At 44.3% G+C, this 24,427-nt stretch overlaps 1 protein-coding gene across 1 annotated transcript in view; it reads right to left on the reverse strand.

Annotated features, from left to right (window-relative positions):
• emid1 (EMI domain containing 1) overlaps window positions 1-21,545 on the reverse strand; it is a 48,899-nt gene extending 27,354 nt beyond the window's left edge. Inside the window, exons 1-3 of the mRNA XM_076099649.1 lie at window positions 21,352-21,545; window positions 15,192-15,305; window positions 13,546-13,649 (exon numbers count right to left, since the gene is read on the reverse strand). Coding sequence (XP_075955764.1) covers window positions 13,546-13,649; window positions 15,192-15,305; window positions 21,352-21,524 — 391 coding nt within the window. The 5' untranslated portion in view covers window positions 21,525-21,545. The remainder of the gene's footprint in view (window positions 1-13,545; window positions 13,650-15,191; window positions 15,306-21,351) is intronic.
• Window positions 21,546-24,427: the final 2,882 nt, after the last annotated feature.

A 24,427-nucleotide genomic window follows, 5' to 3' on the forward strand; every position in this document is an offset into this window, starting at 1 on the left:
AAGCTGGAGATAGTGATTCTTTGACATTTTGGCTTCAATCAATCAAAACTGTTGATTTTGATCGCTCAACTTATCGATTAACAGTTTTAGTCTGATATTACATCAAATAGTTCATAATCTTTCAAATTCTTTGAGTTCCAAAACTCAAAGATATTGAATGTATGATTCTATAAAACAAAAGAAAAGCAGCAAATCCTCATATTTGAGAAGCTGTAACCAGAGCATGATTGGAACCTTCGTTTGATAAATGATGTCACAGATTGATTAGAGGTATTTAACAACCTGTACCAGCTCACATGTGAGACAGTCTTGAATACGACTTAAAGGATGTGAAGTCGTTGAAAGCATCACTGAACCGCATGTAGGCTGAATAAAACGATTTATTTGATTATGATTCATGTGCGATTATACTGTTTGCCTTTTTAATTACATGCAGCAACCATCAGCACAGAATTAATCATCACATGGAGCAGTTCAAAAGCACTTTAGAGATGAGTGGTCAAGATAAAGATTCATTGTCCAGTTTAAGAAAGAGGAGAAGTCCCACTAGTCTGCCAGAGACGTACGGGGTCTTTTGTGGTCTAAACCCCCCCCCATGGTCGGTGTGGTGTAGATTATCCGAGCGGTCCCGGTCACAGCAGCCGTGGCGATGTGCCGAGCTCCCAGCTCCAGAGATTAACACTCCTCCGTCAGAGGGAGCGGAGCGCTCTGACACATACAAACTGAGATAAAACATCTGGCCCAACTCAACTAAATACGTGTGTGTCTGTCTAGCATGTACATGTATGTGTGTGTGTGTGTTTGCAGTGTGTGTCTGTCTGGCATGTAGCATATGTGTGTGTTTTCCAAACATGTGTGTATCCTGTCTGTCCTCCCCTCTTCATCGCTGATATCTGGCGGTGTGAGCTGTGCTCTGGAGCAGACCTGGAGGTCTTGGCTGACAGTGACCTCACCTCTCCAGGCATTTGGTGTTGCAGTAAAAAATGGATGGATGTGTCCCAATGCCTGACTCCAAGCCCAACAAATGGACAGTATATTAAGGTATGACACACTGGACGATAAGGAGAGAGTGCTTGCGCTACTTCACAGTAGTCGAACACAGACAGGTTAAAGTACAGAGCGGCTGCTTATTAAGGATTTCAAGATGCAGCGGTCAGCCAAAAACCATCAGCGGCACCTCTCATGAGCTCTTAATCCTCTTACTCACCCTCCATCCTCTGCTATTCAACACGTTTTAATTGATTCATAAAAGTCACTGTTAAGAGATTAAGTTTCAACATCCACACACGAAACATGAAAACTAATTGCTGACTTAGTGGGCTGTTTCTGTTTCATCTGCAGACTGTTAAACTACTGATGAAAGCTGTTAAAAACAAAAGTGACAATTTACGGCAAACCAACCCTTAAAACTCATTATACACCCATCTACATTAAGCCATTCACCAGACCACTTTACATAAATAGAAAAAGTATTTCAGTTGAAAGCTTCAGAATAACACATGACGTCACTCGGCGGTGAGATGATCAGACTCAACACAAGAGGAAAATTAAAGCAGTTTTATACTGTTTTAGCACTCAAGTCCTCCTCCTTGTTTCTGTGAGAGGGTGAACAACTCAAAAAGTGCAAAGGGTTACCATAATTCATACATGAGATCATGAGATAAAGCCGTCGAGCCTAAGGGCTGATTTCATAGCGACAAAGTATCTTGTATCTGTGCACCGGCTGAGTCATGCAGACTACACTTCTGTGTCTCCCAGTGCATCCACTGAGCTTATTTACACGGTGGTCATATGACAGCGAGATAGGTAAATAATATTTAGGTCCAACAAGTCCTCAAAATAAAACAAAATACGTTTTGTCCTTTCCAACAACAAACAATCCAATGCTGTCATTCTTCTTGGGAGGAAAGTCAAAAAAGGGTCAGTCCATCCAAATGGCAAACTATTATTTGCAACACAGTGAGCGCCACAAACTGAAATCCGTTTGCATCCAAAACAACGACCATAATGATGAATTTCGAGGCCGACCCGGAATTAATGTTTTCGAACTTCGGAGTTCAAAATGGCCAAAAAACACGACAGAGATTTAAACAAGCATCAAACATTACAGCAGCCGTTCCCCTTTCTCTCACACAAGTCCTAAACTTGTATGTGGGATACTGAAACATTCTGCATAGGAGATGACGCAGACAAATATAAACTTTGTGCTCCTCAACTTCCCAAACAGGTCCACTGATTTCATGACTGGGGGTGTTAAGGACGACTAACTAGTGTTCATCAAAAGATATGGTTTCACAACGTCTCTGTGGACTCTTTCATCTTGTAATGTGGCAGAAAAAGTATCTAGCCTATGGCATGAACGTGGTGAAAGCTGTCCTTGGCCAATAAGCAGGTCCCTTATCCCTCTGCACAGTCAACTGCACCGCACGATGCCATTCCCTTTCAACATCTTCACTTTTCATCAACAATTCTATCCCAACTTTCATTCCCACGTTAGCATCGGAGTCAAACTGCTGACGATAGCCATCCGCGCTCCACCCGTCTGCTGCACACAGCCTCTCACATCGGTCCTTCGAGCTCATCCGGAGAGGAGGGCGGCTGCTTGCTGCTGACAGAAGCTGCCTCGGTCGTGACTGAGAGCCTCCTGAAAAACTCAGCTGCACTTTTGGAAGTAAAAGTGAACTGGCGGTATCACGTCTAAGGTTTCTGCGCTGTCAGGTGCAGCTAGGGGAAAGGAATTCCAGCTTGGCGGAAAAAAGCTGCTCTGATGGATGAATGATACTGAGCAGTGTTTGGAATTCATCTCCCAGCGTGCCCTCTCCTGTCTCTGCGCTGATCGGGGAGTGTTTTTAGGCCTCCGTCACAATAAGTCATCCACAGAGAAAGTATTAATCCACTGCTGAGACTTAACTGTCACTCTTATCCAGCTCTGGAGTCTCTATATTGCTGACTACAGTTTTCAGTCTTCAGTGTAGATGAAGAGAAAACAGGGGAACAAAGGACAACCATGTATTACAAAGTGCACTCAATTCTCCCTGGCTATCTCAGTTAAACGTCTTCCTAGATGTTGAGGCACTTGTATGGTGCTTTCTCCAGCTGTAATCACTCTTTTGAGTCACTGATACTCAGGCGCTAAAAGGAACACATTGTACTCCCTTAGCATGACCAGCTCACTACATACAGCTCTGAAGAAATTTAAGACCGACGCCGAATGAGTATGTCAAGAAATATCCTGTGCTGGTCTTGATACGGTGCTGCCACTTAAGGAACAATACTTGCTATTATTCTGCAGGACAGCACAAACCCCTGCACCCCTCATTTCTCTGCCCTTTCACCCCTTTGGCGTCCCTTTGGCTACCCAACCACACGCAGGGGGTAGCGGTGCATGGACTGTGAGACAGAGCACACAAAGACTCGGGAGCCTCAAATCTAATTTTACTTCTAAAGTTCGGTTACATTATGAAGAGATTAGGTACCTCAAAGGAACATTGTGGTTCTGGCTCGTAGAGGAAGTACGAATGATGCTCATCACGGTTATTACTTCAGCCTGTTCTTTGTCCTTTTAACAGGAACATGAACAGGCCTTTCCAGTTAAGAACACCCCTCCATTTCCCCTTCTCTCCGTATCCCTTATAATATTTTTCCTTCGTCTGGCTTAACACAACAGTGCCATCCCATTTCTTTGCAAGTGTCAGCTTGTGAAAACAAGAGAGGAGGTAAAACACATCCTCTTTTATCTTTGCCTTTTCTACCTGGCGGCACTTGGGGAAACGTGTCCCATCCGTTCATTAGTACAGCCATTCTCGTTTTACACACTCATCTCTTTCTGCATCTAGGAGAGAGGGAATAGATCCGTCTCCCCCCCCCCCCCCCCCTTCTTTGAAGGAGGCCAGAGGGAAGAGAGAGCTGAGCTCCGAGTCTCAGGACAAACTGTAATTCTCCACTTTGTCTCGGGGTCGAGAACCCATCTGGCCGCAGATTTTGTAACTCTGCTTCAATAGGGCTCTGTTTACTCGAGTGGCTAGGTTTACACAGGCAACGTGAAGGGTTCATATAAAATGCATTAACTGAGAATAATCCTTTTGGTCTTTTGTAAATAGGATGTAATGATGGGGGATGTCCAAGAAGGGTAACCGCTTTGGAAAGGCCAATTTGTGTGCAGGCCGTGGTTCAGTACCAGATCCTCTGAACTGTACAAGTGTAGTTTCTGACATACCAGCATCAACATTTACCTAATTTCACATCGATACAGAGTCAAGTTTGTAATATACACAAAGTACAAAAAAAACTACAAATATGTAACCACTGTGCACATCCAAAGAATGTTTACAGTGAAAGCTTTTACTGTTCCTCCTCATTCTCTTTACTTCTGTAATGCGCACAATGAGAAGCATTATGTCATTTTGTGGATGTTTTTACTATTCAGGGTTCGCAGAGTTGCAACAGAACCTGTGGTCGTAGCTGATGCCGTAAAGAACATGCTTTCTCCGTGGAGGGCTGCAAATAACGGATCATTTCATCTGCCAATTATTTTCTTGATTAATTGTTCAGTCGACAAAATGTCAGACACTTACAATTTTCTAACGCCCAAGCTTATGTCTTCAAATAGCTCGTTTCCAATCAACAAACTAAAAGCCAAAAATGATTGATTACCTACCACACGAGACAGCGAAAAACTGAAAATCATCACAATCGACAACCTGGAACTGGGGAATGTTTGGTATTCTTGCTTGAAAATTTGCTCAAATCATTAATTGAGATTGCTGATGTGTGAAAACAACATGAAGCAAGAGGACGAAGGCTCAGTAATCTTCATCCTTTCAGTAACACACATTGAGCAAAGTCAAACTTGTTGCTTTGACTGTCGCTCCCTATCGCAGTGAATAACAGAATGTGAATACAATTACAGTGGAGAATATAATTAAAGCACAATGTGATCTTATAATATACGATCCGTCTGGTGTTGCCTCATCATAAATCAACTCTCTTGAACAGTGACATTGTCACACAATTACACATAAATCCATATTAACACAGACAGTGTAACTGCCAAAACAGAACAGTACAGCAACAGAACTTTTAACACATGTATACTTCATGACTGTCCTATTAGGTTGTGAGCTCTGTTGTCTCCACAAAGCGGACCAGACATGGCCTCACGGGGCCACATGCGACCCCCACCAGGTGAGATAGAGCCCTTTCGGAAGACAACATGGAGGGCAACCAACAGAAGTAAAAAGAGACATGATTGACATCATCCTCTGTTCCTCACCCGCACAGTCAATGATTGGCAGCAGACAGAGTGGATGGAGCTCGAACTCTGGCACAGCAGCAGTGATTTACTGCCCTGTCAGGCAACACATGCAACTCATATACAGTGTGTCTGCATTCAGAAAAAGTGAGCGCGTGTCTGTGTGCTGTACCAAGCTTATTTATGATTACAGAGAGTCAGCAAGTTCAGCGTGCTTGTGCCACCCGAGTCATCTGTGCTGTAATTCGCGTTGAACATAGTCTGAGTCACGTGTCTGTCTCGACATGCAAACTTGATTTATGTGTGTCTTTGCTTGTGGTGAGCAGGTGTTTCAAAAACATGTTTGCGTGTGTGCTCGTGTTTGTTTGCTGCCAGGCTCCGGCTGTGAGCGCAGTATGAATGAGTGAGAGAGCCATAAACACCTGAGGAAGCAGGAACACACAGACGCCCTCTCTGGACTGAATTTATGGTCCCGATTGAGGCAGGGGAGGGAGAGGAGGGGGGGGGGAGTCGTCATGCACAGCTCGTCTCTGGCCGTGGCGAGGGTCCAACCAAAACAACGGGGCTGTTAAAGCCCCCCCTGGATGAGTCCCAGGGGGCAGCGGAGCGGACGGAATGCAGGCCTGGGTTTAGAGGTTCAGGGGTACGTCCTGTTGTTAATGAGCACACCCCGCTGGGCCTCTCTGGCTCTGAGCCCCTGACACTGCCTCACCAGCCACACCAGCGCGCTGCCACAACCTCTTCCTGGACTGGTCCTGGACCACTGAAGCATACCACACTTCCTGAACAATGTGAACATCACTCTGTGCCCCTGAGATGATCCCAACAAGATGTGTGTCTGCAAGTGAACAAGAAGCCGGTAAAAGGAAGTGCCGTCTGTGCAGCACTGTAGAATGAACATGCCCGAGTGTGCGTGGATATGAAGAGAAGCCCCTGAGACACGACCTCAGACGATGCAGCAAAGGAGATTCGAGCCCTTTCCTAAATGATGCATGTCTTACATGCTCTATTAGTGCAGGGTAAACAACACTGCAGCGCTGAAGATGGCTTTAAGTGTAACACAAGCAGCAGGCTATAAACCAGTTGGTTTTAAAGAGCACATGCTGCTTATTGAATTAGTACGATCATTTTGCTCTTTGTGTGATGTACAATCAATGTACGATCATTTAGACATTCAGATGGTCGTCATTATTTAATTTAGTTCCACAATAGTGAAATGAGACAGAGCTGGTTTTTAACCATGAAACATTGATTATGCCAATAATCTATTATGAAAACCTGACCCTGGGTCTGTAATAAATCCCAGTATCTAATCACATTTCTGCAGATCTTGGATATGTGGTTACTCAAAACTCTTGGTGACTGTATTTCACATTTCAACTTAAGATTGTGAGGGTTTTCCTGCGACCTATTTGCTTACTTGCTAGAGTTCATAGTGTGCCTGCACAATATACGAAATATACCCACATTAAGACCATAATAAACACTGGCCTTTAGTCGGAGCCCATTACAGTCCAATAGATGTAGTATGAAGAGTATCACAGACAGTTGGCATATTTATATACGATCGGTTGCAAACTCAGTTCTGGGTACCCTGATAGTTGGTAGTGGGTACGATAGTTTGCCTTTAATTAGGATAACTCTACACCAAGGTGAACACACAAAGACACAGCTCTCTCGTCTGCGACTGTACAACCGATCTTCCTGTAAAGTCCCACCTCACCAACTGTGTGTAGCTTCAGCTTTATATGAGACAAGTTCTATCATCCTCTGCTCTTTCCTCTTCTAGCGGATCCAGTGAGGTCATTTCTCTTTTGGTCAAGACGATGTGCTCCTCTGTCTAGTTTGAATGCCTCTATTTAGGCCGACTGCTGGTGCAGTTCATTCAAACCTCGTCTTCAGTCCAGAACTAATCACAACCATCAGCCCCACTCTACTCATCACCGCTGAGCAGCGTATCACAAGCACATGAGCAAATGGAAATATATATGTGCAAAGACCAGCACCAAAATAGAGCTCAAGAGCTCAGACGGGGGCAATGGCTTTTAAATTCTACAAGTTATCCAAGAGTGCAGCGTTTAGTGGTTGGGAAACTGAGACCGAACCGGAGGGAGGGGGTTTGGGGTGTTTGGGAGGTCTGTGTTTCGAGAGGCCATAAATGATGTCACCACGACATGCCACAGCGACATCTCTGATGTGGTGGTCTGTTTGTGGTTTAGTATACATGGGAGTGGAGAAGGTTTGAAGGTCGGCTTCATAAAATCCCCACCCACTGAGCCACAACACTGGAGCGTCTCTTATGTGGCGTTGAACATGTTTATGAACTCATAACGGTCACAAATGAGCAGCTACATCATCAGGGCTACTGGGAGTGTACAAAAGCCACAGACTGATACAATGTAAGAGAACAATATTTGATCTAAAAACAACTGTTTTTATTGTGTTTTTGTGGTCTACATCCACAGCGGGGGCTGAGGGTGAGACAGCAGTGAGGAGACATGACTGGATTTTACAGCGATTCACACGACTGATAGCAAGAGAATGAAAGAGTGAAATTTAGTTTGAGTTGAAACTTTAATTGAGAGAAAAGTCTATCTGCAATAATTGATGATTGACTAATAGGTTACGTTTGCTGACTCCAGCTTATCAAATGTGCTGGTTTGTCTTCGTTTTACGTTTTTAATATGTTGTCACTAGCAATTTAAATGCATCACCTTTCGCATATTTCACTGATTTCCTGTTTTGTCTCGACTGGTGTTGTGTTTTTAGGTGTGTTGTTTACTGTATGTTGGAGGATCACAGGGGAAATTAGAATTTTTCGGTGTTTTTATTCATCAAAAAATTCAATCAAGCCATCGGTTCATCAAGAAAGTAGTCACCATCTTATATAAAAGGGCAAGTAAAAGTAAAAGTAGGTGATTCAAAATGCACTTCACAGCTTGACGAAGCTACAGAAAGAGGGAGAAGGAAGATAAAGACAGAAAAAATCTAAGTTGATAATTCTGACAAATGAGAGATAGTGATTTGCAATAAGCAGGATTGGGTTCATTGAACTCATCACAGCTGTATGGAACCAACCGGACCCGAGGCGTACCCGCTCCATCAATGCTGCCATTGTCTTTGCACTGATGTCAAAACCCCAAATATGCTTCATTACCTTCTCAGCGCTGTGTTAAACAGTACCGACATCATGCCACTCTATACCTTCAAGATGAGAGATGGTGACGTGTTGAAAGGCAGCGAGCGGACGGGGTTAATGCAGCTTCAATGGCATCAGCTGCTGAGCGGATCAGAGATGAGAGGAAGGAGATAGAGCCCACACCTCCAGTAGTGAAGGAGGATTTAAAAGCCCATTTCTTTTCTTTATCTGTCTACATGATAAAAGCTCTGTTACGAGTTCATGTGGCCTTATCTTGGCCAGGAAGAGAGCGTCTTTCTTCTCTCTGCTCCTGATTGCGTGATCCTTCAGGCTGTAAAGAGCCTGTCTGTTTGTGGGTCACTCCGTAAGCACACTAGTCCACTTAAACTACTGGGCGAGGGGAAATGCCTCTGCTTTATTGGGACAGAAGAATACTCCAGCTGCCATTGCATGTGTGTGTGTGTGTGTGTGTGTGTGTGCGTGCGAGTGTGTGTGTGTCTATTTTCATCCCTAAAAGTTTTTTTTGCACTGCTGACTTGGCCCACTTTATGTCAGGAAAAACAGTTTTCAATGCACTCCCGGGGGAAGTCTTGGGAAATAATAAATAAATCAGTAAGCAGAAGAGGCATTTGCAGTCCAGGAGCCAGATACATAAAACTTGACTCAGAATCAAGGCTAAGTATGTATGAAACTTTAAAAAGTTTCAGCGAAAGAATTGTGCCTCTGCATTTCTTGAAGCTCACTGCCATTTATGTTAGAGGTGAGAACAGACTAAACGCCAGGAGATGCAGGTAAGCAAATAGACCTATACTTCATCAAATAAACTATTATAATAAATAAGAATGAACGAATGAATGAATCTGGCAGGAAAATTACAGTCGACCATAACTTTAGCCTTAAAATATTACAGTCAAACATAAACCATGAAGGCATAGGAAGTCATAAGTATAATCTGATGACTGCTCTGTATGTGGTTTGCATTGAACATTTATAAAAAAAATGTCATAATGATATCAGAATTTAAGTTGAAATACCTGAGCCCTTATAGGACGTATCATTTTGGGATTTTTCATGAACCTGATGTACATACCAGCAGACACGTACGCAAGAATTTAGTTGGTTTTACGTTGGTTGTTTTGTATCTTCAGTGGTGTTGTTTGATAATTATTGACTATAATGACAATTCCCCTGAGCAGAGCAGCGTGACCTCAAAGGGTTGGACTCTCCCATGTCTAATCTCATCTGGGGCCCTCAGCCCAGTTTGCCTTAACTTCAGCTGCTTCCAATTTGGGCTCAAGCATTTGTGCTGCGCTGCCCATTTACATAACCATGAATATCAGCTGCTGTGGCCTTTTTCTGCACGCCGGCTACAGCCTGCCTCCCTGCATGTATATGATTTATGTGTCTTTGTGGATCTCGTCTCATGAGGACATAAATATCCTGGATTTGGCTAATTCTGACACTTAAATCTGTTTTTTGTGTGTGAATGAATTGGAGCAAGGGGAGAATAACATATTGAACACCTGCTAATGCAAACACAGGGGGATCCAGGAATGTGACTGAAGGAAAAGAGGAGGGCTAAATGAGAAGCTGACTCCATGTTTGTCTGTGTAAATGACTTTGATAGTGCTGCTCTGTGTGGTCTAAGAGGAGTGGAGGTCAACTGCTCTTTTTCAGCTCCCTCCCCTCTAACCTCAGGCTGGGGTCGCTTCCCTCACAGCTCCTAAAGCCTGCTGCCATTAAAGCAGCTAATCACGCCCAACAGCTGCATCCCTCACTGTACAAATCCTCAACACCTCCACCCACACGTTCACTCTGGCAGTCAGACAGACACATATACCGCCGTCCACGCACTCCCACTCTTCGGTTGCTAATGGCAAGCTGCAGCCGACTGATGTTTAAAGCGCGGGGTGTTAGCGTGCAGGCCTGTGATAAGCCGCGCTGAGCTGTGAAAACACAGATTACATTTCTGCGGCTTATTGCAGACAGCGGGCCGATGCCTCCCAGCCTTAACGTAATTGCGACCCAAAAAACCGCAGCCTCCGCTTGGCTGCGAGATATGGCTTGATGGGGACCCCCGTGGCAGAGCTTTGACAGCCGTGCTAATTCAAACCTACGTTCCCCCTCGTATATGTTGTGCTGCATGCCGGCCCCCTCCTGCGATAAGCTGCACCCATATTTCTTTTAAGTGCCGTCCTGTCATAAATCAAAACAAAGCAAATATATCTACTGCTGTCGCCTAGTGCCGTCTTCACACTTTTAAGACTTCATCAAAATTAACGTACAGAGGGCAAAGTCCAAAATAATGAATTTGACTGATATCCACAACTGCTGAGCGTGCAATCATCCTTCAGCGCTGCACTGTATATTGACACTGATGCAACCTGTACGGGTTAGAGGCTTTAAGAGCCAGCGCTAATGTAGTAATGTTGCTTTTATGGGTTACATTTGATATTCTTGTGTCGCAAAATTGCTTCTAAATGAGGTATGATTGTGCTATTTGTGTTTGATGTAGCACAACTTAGGATATCTCATCTGAAAACAAGCATTTACTTACTTGGAATGCCAAAGCCAACCAGGCATACATTAAATCCCTGCTTCTGGCAAGCTTATGAAAGAGCTTCCATCTGCAAATACTTAGCCTTTTTTTCCTCAAGATCAATCAGAGATAAAGACCATTGTGTTCCAGGTCCACAAGTAAGACAATATCTCCCAAACCTCATAGAAAACAATTAGGACCCAGTAATTAGACCACTGGCCTGGAATTCCAGCCAAGTCCTGAGGTTAGGGTGAGGAAATAAGAAAAAGAGAGTGGATGTGAAAGGTTCCTGTCTGATGCAGTGTTATCTTACTGCACTTGGACTATGATGGCTTTAGTTTGTTGATCAGCCTGGGTGTGATGTAATGTTTTGCTTTTGGAGCCCTCAGTTTGAGTGTGACATGCCAAAAAGCCTCACGAGCCTGTGCATGACTGGATGACAGCATGGCGTGAACTCTTCCCATAATGTTCTCTCATTATATCTGCTGCTGTGGAAACGCAGAATCTACAACCTAAAACAGAGACACATTATCTTTTCTTCGGACCGGACCTGTTGATGTACATATGTTGACCAATCGACTGGCAGGCAGACGGGTGAGAACGGAGGGACGCGAGAGAAAACAACTCTCTCATCTCCAATTTAAAACATAAGCATACCAAGACCGTGCTCTCAGCCTGTAACGCACTTCCTGTCCTCTCTTGCACCTTAAAGCAGCCCCAGAGTCCTGCTGGTACGGACATTGTTGAGATCTGCTGTAATGCAGACTGGCCTTGGGAGTCAGACGTGGCCAGAGGCTTTTGGGTTGGCCTGCTGAGAGAAGGGTGGAAGTCAAAGCAGGGCGGCGTGAGTAAATGAGCGGATCATACACATTTTCCACAGTCTGTGAAAAGCAGACAAGCAGAGAAAAAGGGATGATGGGAGCAAAGGTATATAACCACTGAGAAGCTGGGACTCCAAAAGAGTTTTTTTTTTACAGATATATGTATCCGGTGTTAGTTATTTATGAGATTTATGAGATCAAAAGCAATATGTTTTTAATGTCTGACCTAGACAGAAGATTTCGAAAAGGATGATAGTTGTTTGTTCTGTTATATAACAGAGGTGCTTTTTTGTACCGAGCCTTTTTATTTCATCCAAACTCGAGGTCAAACAAGTGCTCAAAGCCGTCTGGGAATCCACAAAGAGATGCGTAGAGATTAGCAGATGGAGCCACAAACGGGTATTAGGAGCCTGTATTCGAAACTTGCACCCACTGAACTATGTCTGCAGCTCGGCAACATTATGGCAACAGATTTAAGCGCAATTCGGTCTCCAGCTTTGCCGGTGTGGCAAGCTTTTATTTCTCCTTAAAGCGGGGCGAATGAGGCAGACAGCAGCGGGGTATCAGGTTCTGCGCTGGCAAGAGGTTCTGCTCATGCGGCAGGAGCGGAACAAAGCGCCGGTGGCCCTGGATAGCATCCATGGTGCCCGGAGAGTAAAGGCCCTGTGAATGGGACCTGTCACTTCTACTCAGCGCCGCCTGTGATCTAAGCACACCCGGAACGACGCTCAGATAAGTGGCTAATCCCAGCATCCCCGCTGGCTCGACACCCACCTACTGCCATGACAACCGGGGGGGAATCTCCTCCGGCAACAACTTAATTGGATAATTTCCTCCCTGTTTGACTGTGTGTTCCTCTGCTTTTGTTAAGTAAAGTCTGGGTTATCAATGTGTTCTTTGACTTTGAAAGTGAGGAAGCTCTAAAACAAGCAGGACATTCAGGCAGTTTGGAAGTGGAGACATTTCTCCAGCTGAAGCCTCACTGCAGCAGCCTACAGGCCACTGGGAGGGCAGAGAGTTGCTCTTTTAGTTCACCTGGGAGTGGTAGCATACACGAGAAAAAAACAGCCTTTCAGCAGCACAAATAAAGTGACCACTTTAAACACTGTAAAAATTTATGGTCCTTTGTGTCGCAAAGCCTGACAATTCACGTTACACCCAGTCAAGTCCTGGGTCACCACATAAACAGACGCTCCACCCTTCTCCCCAGACTGCAGAGACACGGGGGCCAGTGCCAGGGGAAGTCATTATACACTGTGCGTGTGCGTGTGTGTGTGTGTGTGTGTGTGTGTGTGGTGGGCAGCTACTGTAGTTGAAAAATGAAAACATCAGTGCGAGCATGAAGACTTGGTTCCAGCTGGACCATAAAACTCAAAACCACACTGAAGAATCAACCCTTACGTAGTACAATGGCTGTACGATGAACACATTAAAACTGATTAATAATGTGCAAGTATCTGACTCACCCTGAAGAGGCTGAAGGATCTGATTTCGTAACTTCGTTTAGTAGACTGAAGCTGCCTTGTGTAAGCCTAATGGAAATCACTCCTGTTTCAAAGAATTACTCGTACACATGTATTGGAAGGCACACAGGCAGAGGGATGCAGATGGTGATAAATGGGTACGCGTAAGGCGATAAAGAATGATGAAAAGAGGAAACAGAGACGCACTAAACCAGTTTTCAGTCCTAGACTGTGAAAATGGCCCCATTCTAGAGCCCCAGCTGTTCATTTGATATCAGCTGCTGTATAACTAATGTGTGCATGTGTCTGCGAGGCCTCCTGTCTTGACTTACCTTCTTCACAGACAGCGCCGCTGAATCCTGGACAGCACTTCCACTCCAGAGAGGTCACAGTGCGATACACCACTTTATAGGAAGGTCTAACCACGGTCCTGTAGCTAAAAGAAACACACACACACACACAAACAAATGTAAAGCCATCACACACATACGGGGAATGCTGTCTGTGTGTGCACCGTGACTCTGGGAGCTTTTTGAAGCAAAATAAATGTGTCAGCGCATTTGTGATCCAGTGAGTTGCTTGAGTTATTTTTGATGAATTTGTATTTTTCATTTTAAACTGGTGCAATTTGATTTCTTACAGGTGAATCCACAAAGAAGGGATTGCTGCTGCTGATAGCACCATGCATTGTGCATCACTTGCAGCCGCTATCTCCCCGATCTCAAGGTCAGATTCACAAAGAAATGTTGCGCTATTACAGCGATATTATAACGATATTACAGCACAATCACACTCATACAGTTTTGCATCTGATTGCAATTTGTCATGTAGCATTGTCGGCAGAACAAAGGCAGAGAGAAAAAGAAAAAAGAAAATGTCAAGGCATGGAATTAAAGACAAGTATTTGGGATTTAATATCCCAGTCTTTCGGTATAAATGCATGATCTCGATTGCATGATTTGCATAGAAAGGGACTGATTTCGCACCAAATGTATGCATATTATCTAATTGCAATACATGCAAATTGCACAGGAGCACAGAGATGCTATTTGCTTGGCAGCACAGTTACGGGTGCATTTCACTCTTTGCAGGTTCTTTTTGTTGTATTTGTTGAGGTTTAGCGGGCACAAAAGCTGTGCAATCCTTTTGTGAACTCACCCCTTTGTTTATGGCGTAGAGAACAGTTAACCCTCCTCATTTACGTTTATTATTTCCTTCATGTCCCACAATGCCTTTTGTCTACCCGCAGGAACTAGTGTGAACCTGTTGTATGAACTTTATCAGTAGTCCGTTACTCACAACACAACACGTGGTGCAGCTGCGTTGCCTTTTGATCTATTGTTGAGAACTTGGTATTGATTTCCTCTTGAATGACTGATGATTCACTCACTGTCAGCAGAATGGGAAGAACAAGAAAACCTGGTGGAATTGCAACATGATAGTGCATAAGCATGGTCACTACTCCTCTTTCACGGAGATGGCCACCATGATCCTGCAACAGCTCAGAACGGACAAACCAAACACTGGTTCTAGACCGAGACATGTCCTGTGAGCCGCTATAGTTCTCCTACACGCTTGACCAGCAGAAGAGGTTTCAGATGCTACAATATGCATCCTTTACCAAGAGCAACTAGATACTAACAAACTGTAGATCTTCTTTTTAAATGACCTGAAATGATATTACAGATCTTTTATTTTATTTAGGTATAACTGGTGGCGACTGTGGCTTTGCAGCTATTTTGCTGATGGTTTGATCTGTACTTTTTTTGCTAAGTGGGAGATGAAAGTCAAAGAAGAAGAATGACTATGACATTGATTTTCAAAAAGATCCCCATGTTTCTGCTATTAAACTCCACAATAGAGAAAAGGAACAAAATACCAAATAGCACTCCCACAGAGGCTGTTTGAAGCATTTTAAAGTGGCTTATTCTCTATAAAAAGCTCAGCAGTAAACGTTGTGGTAAAGTGGCCTTCTCACCTGCCTCCCGTACATCCCTGCGGCCAGCGGCACGTCTGGTAGACCCGCTGCAGCATTGTCCCATTCTGCACCTGGCAAGTCACGGTCTTAGTGACCGTGTGAGGACACCAGTTCCTGAAGGGAGAAATAGAGTGAGCGACAACATAGAAATACAGATTACGGAATATAACAGCAGTTGTCATTTTTAGATACAGAATAAAATCACATTTTCAAAGTAAATAATTTAAGGAAGAACAGTTGATATTGTCAAAACACCTGCAAGCAAGTACACTCACAAAAGGAAATTCCCCACGCAGTCACATTGAATATGCTGGTTTTTTTCCCGCGGGTTCAGGTTGTTCCATCCCTTCCCCCATCCCTTTGTTTTGAAACTTCTGTATGGTGTTTACACGGCTTTAATCAGTCACGAGATTGGCAGGAGTGCATTGTGGGCTGTATTTACACTGCGGTCTCTCTCTTCTACCAAAACACATCCGTTTTGGTTTGCATTTGGCCCTCAGAAGAGGTTAAGTCCCTCAGGACGGAATAAAGAGGGGGACGAGGTCCCATACGGAGATTAAAGTTTTTCAACACGGTTCGTTTTGGGAAATGAGTCCGCTTCCTTTCCAGAGAGGCTTCAGGAGACAAAGTATCAGGAGCCGCTGAGGTTAAGATCTGATACTGAGATATCGCTAATTAAAAAATGTTCACACAGTAAAGCATTCAAAGCCACCATAAGGCTAAAGGCATCAAATCATGTTACTATAATTAATGGTGATTCATTTGAGAGCTAATCGGTTTGGTTTAAATGACCCCTCTAAGGGGAGCAGAGGGTTCCTGATAGTGTCGGGGCATTGGGCAATGAGATGTGTTCATGAGAAACGTTTAGCTGGAGAGCCCAGCTTCATCTCACCCCCCCACTAATCATATCAACAAAACACTGAAGGCTGCTGGGTACTCTTCTTTTCTGCTTTAATGTATGTAAACACACTGAGGCTGTTTGAGCTGCCATATGCCACTATTATTTTATTAACAACAAAGTGTACAAATAATCAGATGACATGGCTACAGCTGGAGGACTACAATTAGTATGGCCTGTGTTTACACAATCAGTAGACGTATAGAAAGGGGGCCGTATGTAGAAACCACAAAGAGGCCGTGCGGCTCCCAACACAAAACTACACTTTGTGTGTTCTGCTGCCAATGTGTTTCCAAGAGTGGGAGTGTGTTCCCCCCCCAAAGTCTGTTTGTCAATATGTGAGACCATATGTGTGTGTGTGTGTGAGGGACGGTTTACACTAAAGGAAACTGCCGATGGCGGAGGATGCGAAGCAGCCCTGAACCAGCTCCAATTAACGATCCCCACATGTGGTGGTGGGATGCACACACACACACACACACACACACACACACACACACACACAGACCTGAGCCAGCGATCAGGGGCACCTCTGAGAAATGTCTGGAAAAGACTGCAGGTATTTCTTTTTGATGTGGCTTTTTCTCTGCTATACTTCAGTCTGGATTATTGATTCATCCTGATGTTTTCCATTTATGTAATAATAATAATGTAGCCTACGGAGTAAGGACAGTTTGAAAAAGGTTCGCCAGAGTAATGTGTGAGTCTGAGATAACTTGTTCTAGGGACCACTTAAAGTGTGAAAAAGTAAGACACAGTTTGAATTAACACTAAACTTCTCAAGTAAAGCGAGAAGAGAATTCATCTGCCACATATGTTATTTAAATAAAAGCCCACCCTTCATGTATCTTAGTAAATCCATCAGCCTTAAGGCTACAAAAATGAACACAGATCTATATGATTACCCCATGATTGCTTTCCCTTGTCCAGAAAAAAAATTGTTCTAATCATCAGTGGAAAATGTCAGACATTGAAGGAGCAGCTGTGGTCAGGTAGAGCTCGGAGTACCAGGAGGGGGTACTAAGCCCAGCTCCTCCCTACCACTTATCCTCCAGACCCAACAGATAAACATCTGCGTTTCCCAGAAACGAGGTTTCACCTGGGAACAGCTAAGATTGTCACCAGGGGGTGCGGGGGGGGAGGTGGGGGGGGGGGGGTTTATGGTCTCCCTCTCTCTCTCTTTGCTTTGCACTTATGCAATTACCGAAGAGGAAATGCCAACCGCTGCTGCTTCAGTGAATGAAATGAACAAAAGCAGTTGGCATAACAGAGTTCACAATTTCCCAAATGGCTTGACAACCAATACCAGTACCTACGTAACTGATTTACACAACACGTAAAAGCACAGGGCTGCAAGAACAACACTTTCTCCGCTGCAGAGAGGATGGAGATGCTTTAAAATAATAAAGGTAACATCACTATATCTCCTCTGGGATGTGGAAAAATCTGTTTTATTTACAAGCCCCACAGCAAATAACTTTCCTCATTGTGTTACTATTACACAATGGGCCACGGATATCGCCTTCATCCAGGGACACTTGGTGTCTTTAAACCTAAAACGTTTCAGAGTCAACCCCCTCCTCTTACACGAGGCGTCCTTGGGTTATGAAGTGAGAAACCCACCAGCACCATGCCGTTTCACTGGCAAAAGCACCAAGCAGGCCCTCAGTGAGTATCAGGTCTCTGAGCACACATGGCACACTGAACGCCAGGCCCAAGCTAAATAAATCATCAACCGTCGCTCACAGCCAACAGTTATGAAAGAAATCTTCAATCTTTAAGGGACGGAAAAATCAGAGCTTGGGCCCATCTGTTCCTCGACGGTCCAGACGCCAAGACAGTAAAACGTTGGAGGGAAACAAAAGCGTGCTGAATGCTGAGTGCTAAATGAATGCAAACGCTGACAGAGAGCCCATGAACTTGTCCTAAAGAGCTTAAACAGGTATTCTAGTAGCCCTCATTTGGCCTTGTACGCTATGAAGGCTGCATCTTTCATGCTTGCACAGAGTTAGTGCAGCAGACTGCGTGGGGAGGAAGAAGCTGGGAGCTGTGTGAACTGTCAAGACCGCTAACGAGGGCAAAAACAACTGGTGAGACGAGAAACTCACTTTCCATCTACCGATCCATTCACGTACTGTGGGAGGAGGAGCACTCAGACATATGTTAGAAATGCAGCATGGATATAAATGTGAAGGAATTTCTCTGAGATTTCTGTCTGTGGGAAAAATACTCGCAGGGAACAAAGGACAAAAGACAGATGTGGCAAACGGCCAGACAGAGGAGAGGAGAGGAGACAACGGTTATTTTATCATCAGGGTCACACAAGGGTGCTTCCGATGGCAACAGGGAAATGGAAGGAGAGACAATTATGAAGCACTGTTGTTCCCACGGGATACAGAGGAGGCACATGATAAATGTGGCACAACAAAAAATGACAAAGAGAGAAATAGAGAGGACATTCACAGGGAAATGAATAAAGAGAGAGGGATACAACATTCCTGGAGTCATGAGCTTCAGGAAAAACAGAAAGAACCGGAGCAACCTATACGAGACGTCGTGTATATCATAGTGCAAGAATCTGAAGACAGTATTGAATGATCAATTAAGAGAGAATATTAATGGTGGGCTATCATATTGCAGGTTCAAAGATGCCATGTGTTTTCCATGTGCAGAAGACAGTGAAGATAATCAAAGCACCTCAGTGAGGCCTTGTAGGTCAGGGATAAGTGACTCTTCACAGCGGCCTCAGAGGAACGAGGAAAACGCTCATTTGTCTTCGTCTGTTTTGAGCTGTCAGACCTGGACACCTGTGAGCTCTGAGAGCGTCTCTGTGTGTAACGGGTTGGTGCATCTTTAAGTGTTTCCGGCTGGAAGTACAAAGGGAATTCCTCTGAACTGAGGAAATCCCTCATATATCACACCAATGGCTCCATCCAGCCTGATTATAAGATATGAACGTACAATCATGTGGAGCTGAGCTGAGATACTGACACTGAGGACTGGTCACCTGCAGAGTAAAGTATGCAGTTGGGGTACTGATTCAGGGCTTATTTTCATTATCGTTTATCTGTATGATTTTCCAGATTATTCGATTGATTCTTCATCAAATTAATTTGCTCCAAGGTGATGTCTTCAATGTCTTGTTTTGTCCAAAACCCAAGAGGATTCGGTTTACAATCGAAGAAGACTAGAGAAACAAGCAAATATATTTTAGAAAGTCCAAAAACTAAAAATATTTGATTTACAATATTATAAAACTAAGAAAAAAGGCAAATCTTCAGATTGGAAAAGATGGAACCATCAAATTGTATTCATTTTGGCTTCATTAATTTATGAATCTACTAATTGCTGCAGCTCTACACTGGTATATCACTCCCCCCTGATTAATGTATCAGCCACCAGTGATTTAATGTGCAATTGGCGACTGCTTCTTAATACCCACGAACAATTTCCCTTGAGCACGTACATTGTTTAAAGTTATTTGAAATCTAAAGCCATTCTGCTTTAAGCCACACAGGGCTCAGCCTGCTGGAATCTCTGTCATCTTCATTCCCATGCTTAAAGAAAACGTGGATGCGGTTAAGATGTGTGAGGAATGAGGGTGGCCACGGGGTTCAGACTGCCTGTCAGACCATGACAAGTCCTCCGAGGGAGGATAAAGAAGTGGGCCAGACAAGAAATAAAGAAGCAGCTACCTCGTAACCCTCAGTGTACTGAGCTCATATAGTCCTTAAGAAGGACAAGGGTGAACGAACACTTTATCAGCTCCTCAACAGAGCGAATGCGAAATTGCTCAAGAGCCGTTAATCCCCTTTGATTTGGGTAATCGCTGTGTGAAGACAGGGCTGGTGGGAGGACATTCTTAGAGAAGGCTTTCCTGCGACAGAATCCCAGTCTGCTAACATTAATATCTATTTCCTTTGAAGTGCACTGCACACCAATGACAAGTTAAGTTTCTGTCATTCAGTGTCAAGTTGCTAATGCCCACGAGAGAGCCTTCTGCTCTCTGAAATCCCACTGCTACTGTTTGGCTTTGTTGACACACCATCAACGGCTGCTTTCACAGAGCAGGCCGGACTGCAGGTGGACTGAGCTCTTCTCATGTCACCTCAAAGCCGCTGACCTCTCTGCCTCTGAAGACGGCGGCTGACTCACACCGACAGCACCTTCGTCTCCGTCTATCCCGTCACTAACGGCAGCAAACCCACTGTGAACTCATCTCTGCTTCCCAGAACAAGCCCAGATGCGGTGGAGTCCCAGCTGCTTGTGTTTAGCAAACATGTCAACAAACCCCTGGCCATGAGGGACAGGGGGAGCTGAGCGGAGAGGTGAGCCAGTGGAGCGAGGCTGGGAGTGCTGAAAGCCACCTGGACACACCCAGAGGGACAGGCCTCATCTGAGAGAAGAGGTCTTCCAGCCTCCGGTCACGTTCGGCCCACACACCGTAATCTGCACGCGCTCTCAACCAGACAGCATAAATATTTGTGAAACAGGAAACGTCCAGTCATCATTAAGCACTGGCTAGTGTCCGAGCTAAGCACTGGCTCTGTCCAGAAAGGGGAGCGGAGATGGTTATCGCTCTTACGAGTGTGGTAACTCTGCATCACAAACGCAGGATCAATGATTTCACGAGACCATCTCACCCCCCTTTTCATTCAACGACCTATTGTTATGCTATCAATCGTGTGCACTTTATTACAGCCATCAATATCAGCACCTCCTCATTCACTCAGTCTTTAACACTTATTCAAGATGCATCCTGTCTTCGCCACTGGGATCCGCAGATGAGCAGGTTTGACTGGACAGATGTGAGGACTACAGGTGGTATTTTGAAGAGCGCCCTGACATGCTGCTGCTGCTGCTGCATCTCCTGCTGCCGGGTTAAAGAGCGCAACAACACACCTCGGAGACAGTGGAGGTGCTCTCTGGAGCCCCACAAAGAGAAAGGGTGGGAGGGTGGGTGAACGGGGACAACAATGAGGAAGGGAGTCAGCAGAGGGATGTGTGCTCCCAGCACAGGAAAAAGGAAACAAACCGCCAGGAAGACAATAGGACCTGGTAGATGGATGGAGATGGGAATAGCTCTGCAGTCTTGTGCATTAACAAGAGGTCATAAAAAACTGAGACTGTAAGGTTTAAAAATAGACAAAAAGGGGTTATTGTGTGGATGTAACAAAAGACATAATTGAGGATCAACATACAGCACAGAGATCTATGTATATTAATAATATAAAGTGACTATAAAGTGGAGGCTTCCCTTACCTTTTCTGATAGACTGAGGTGAGAGAGGCTGCTGTGTGCGACCCGGAGTAAGTTTTGTAAAGTCCCGTCTTCCAGGTCCCCTCAACAGACGTGGTCAGCCAGAGGATCAGCACGGTCCAGAGCAAACTTTTACTACAAGGCGCGGACACGCTCTCCCGTTGGCGCGGTCCCATTTCCGTGGCATCAAAAGCACGGCCAGAAAAGTAGAACTGAGCCCAACTTCCCCCGGTAGGAAAACAGACCGGTTAGTGACTCCAGAAATGTGTCAAACAGCTCCGGCTTCGGCTGGAGAAGACGCGCATCCTATAGTCACTGAAGTAGCACACATGCAAATATGTAGACTAACTAAAACGATGTCCAACACTGGTGAATGTGTTAAATATTCTGACTTAAAAAATCGTAAGTGAACTAAAGAAAAAAAATGCCGCCCCGTAAACTCCCCGCTTCTCGTTTGTCTCTACCGATGACGGAGAGCCGACATTTGAGAATAAAGTGTTAAAGTGTGCGTCGTCCTCCTTTCTGCTCTGCCTACCTCCGTCTGTCTGTGCGCACATCGAGCCCAGCTTTTTACTGCAGCGGGCATGAAACCACTTTTATAGTCTCCTCGGGTCTTTGAAAAGCACAGCCTGCTGGGTCTGTTTCACCCTGCCCCGTTTCAACCTCTCAGGGAGGACAATGCACGCTCAAAGGCGACGGCACATTACGCGTGTAGGCTATTTTGTTCGAAATGAATTATCGGCTGCTGCTTCTCCCGAGGCTCCTCTGTAATCACTGGAACTTTGCCGGTGATGAGTAATTGTTATTTGGTGATCATAACCGAATATAAAACAAATTATAACTAAGTTCTGGCCCTATTAGATTAGCAAAGGTATATTTAAAAGCCCATAAAGCAAGGTTCATCACAGTATTGCTTTAATAACTGTCTGTCCATCAACCCATTATATGTGTGTCATATGGTTGCCTTTAACAGTTGTCTGTAGTCTTTCTGTCAAAGCTATCAGGGACCAGGCACAGTGGCAGGAGAATAGCTGAGGTTACTGTTAACCTCCATCAGCCCATACATGTGGGACATGTAGGTTTACAGTGCACACAGCCAGTAACCACAGGGCTGCGGTCCTGCTCCAAACCAAACACCTGGCACTGCAACCAAAAACAGGGGCCCAAGGAGTCTATCTGTGGTTGGGGGTGACTACACCTCTCAGGCCCCATCATGGGCCGAGCTGCAAGTCCCGCCAGCTGAGAAATATGCAGCAAGGAGCACTTGTGCAGCTGGCTTGTATACGAGTACTGGTGAAGTTGTCAGCTAATGAGAGATTTTGTTAACACGTTGACACTCACAGACAGGCGTTCAGACGGGCACTAATCACCCTCCATACTACAGGTAGAAAGCGGCAAACAGTGCACTTGAATGGAACCGAGTTAAGCCCACCTGCTCTCAATCACAGCAAACGGAAACTGTGTGGGATTTGGGGATTTGGGGATTGGTGGAGGGTTGGAAAATGATGAGTCAGAGTTTTTTGTTTCAGGGCACCCATGGCAGTTAACGAGGCCACTCGGTGTAGGCAATAGTGACAGTATTAACTGGAGCAATACGGGTTAGTGTAAATCCCTCCAGTCATGAGCAGCTGAAAAATAATTTTGACCTCTGGGAGACGAGGGTCAGTTTGGGGTTTTCTTATTTCTCTCCTGCTTCCATAATTTCCTTCCCCTTTACTGTGCCAACAGCAGCACGGCATCGTCTGTGAAGCTGCATTTAATGCTGCTCACTCATATGAACTGTGTGTTCATTAAAAATGATTTCCCTCTTTTCAACAGTGAAACACAATTCCTCCCCTTCTGTGTTTGGTCATAAACATGTCGAATCGTCCACTATTTATGATAGTCGCTCCAGTTAAAGCTAAGATGACACCTGTCTAGCCTTTACCCTCTGCCATTCAGAGGGGGGCCTTAAAGACTACACAATGCAGTTAAGAGAAGCGTGACTGATCTCATATGAGACTAAGGACTTCTAAGGAAAGAGACTTAAATGTAAATGTAAAATATTTTCAGATATTTGTCTTATGATTTCAGTCTATAAGTCCAAGTTTAGTCTAAACAACACGTTACTGATTACAGCTGCACCATATGGCTTAAAACTGTTTTTATTTCCGTGTTTAGGAATAAACAGAGTTCTTAAATATTCAATAAAAAGGATTGAACTGAATGGCAAACTTCATCAAAATAAAAGCAGTACACTTTTAGGCCTGACAGATAGCTTGATGGTACTTTTGTCCGCTGTAACACCAAAGATAGATCCGTGGAGCTGCTGCCCAGAGTGAAGAGTACAGTACTGTTGTGTGCTGCCACATAGTGAGGGTCGTCATTAACAATAATCCATTGAAATATTGACATAACCTCTTAAGGATTATGTTTTATAAAATGTCAAATATAGGGAAATTATGAATATCAAAATGTCATTTGAGCTGACTTTACATCAAATTTTCTCAAAAACTGTACAGTAATATTTCATGATAATATTCATGTACATAGTGAGGGTCGTCGTTAACAATAATCCATTGAAATATTGACATAACCTCTTTTTCTTGGCTTTTTGGGCTATCCAAGCACCCATACCGTAGCACCACGAATAGACGAGCATTACATTTCAAGCGCCGGCTGACGTGACCAACGTTCTGTGGATGACGGACCACTTGACCGCAGTTGTAATTCTCACCATCCACCATAAGAGAAAAGTCAAAGCTATGTGCCTATAGATACAAGGGCTGCAGGAACATTACCTAGTTTGTTGATTGAGTGGAAGTGTTATTCAAATATTTTATATATATATATATAAGTGTTATATTGTTCATGCAGATAGTTATAGTGGAGTTATTTCATTTTTACTAGGTTCACACTGACACATTTAACAAGGGATCATATTTAATGCACTATACATTTTTGTTGATAAAAATCTTAATCAGCAAATAACTAGCTGCCAAATAGTAGTGGACTAAAAAGTACAATATTTGCCTGTAAAGTATATGTAACATAAAATGAAAGTAGGCAGAATCAAAGTACAAATACCTTCAAAAAATTT

This window comes from Anarhichas minor, unplaced genomic scaffold, assembly GCF_050575085.1.
Source record: "Anarhichas minor isolate MPS153535 unplaced genomic scaffold, ASM5057508v1 ptg000025l, whole genome shotgun sequence".
In the NCBI taxonomy this organism is placed as follows: Eukaryota; Metazoa; Chordata; class Actinopteri; order Perciformes; family Anarhichadidae; genus Anarhichas; species Anarhichas minor.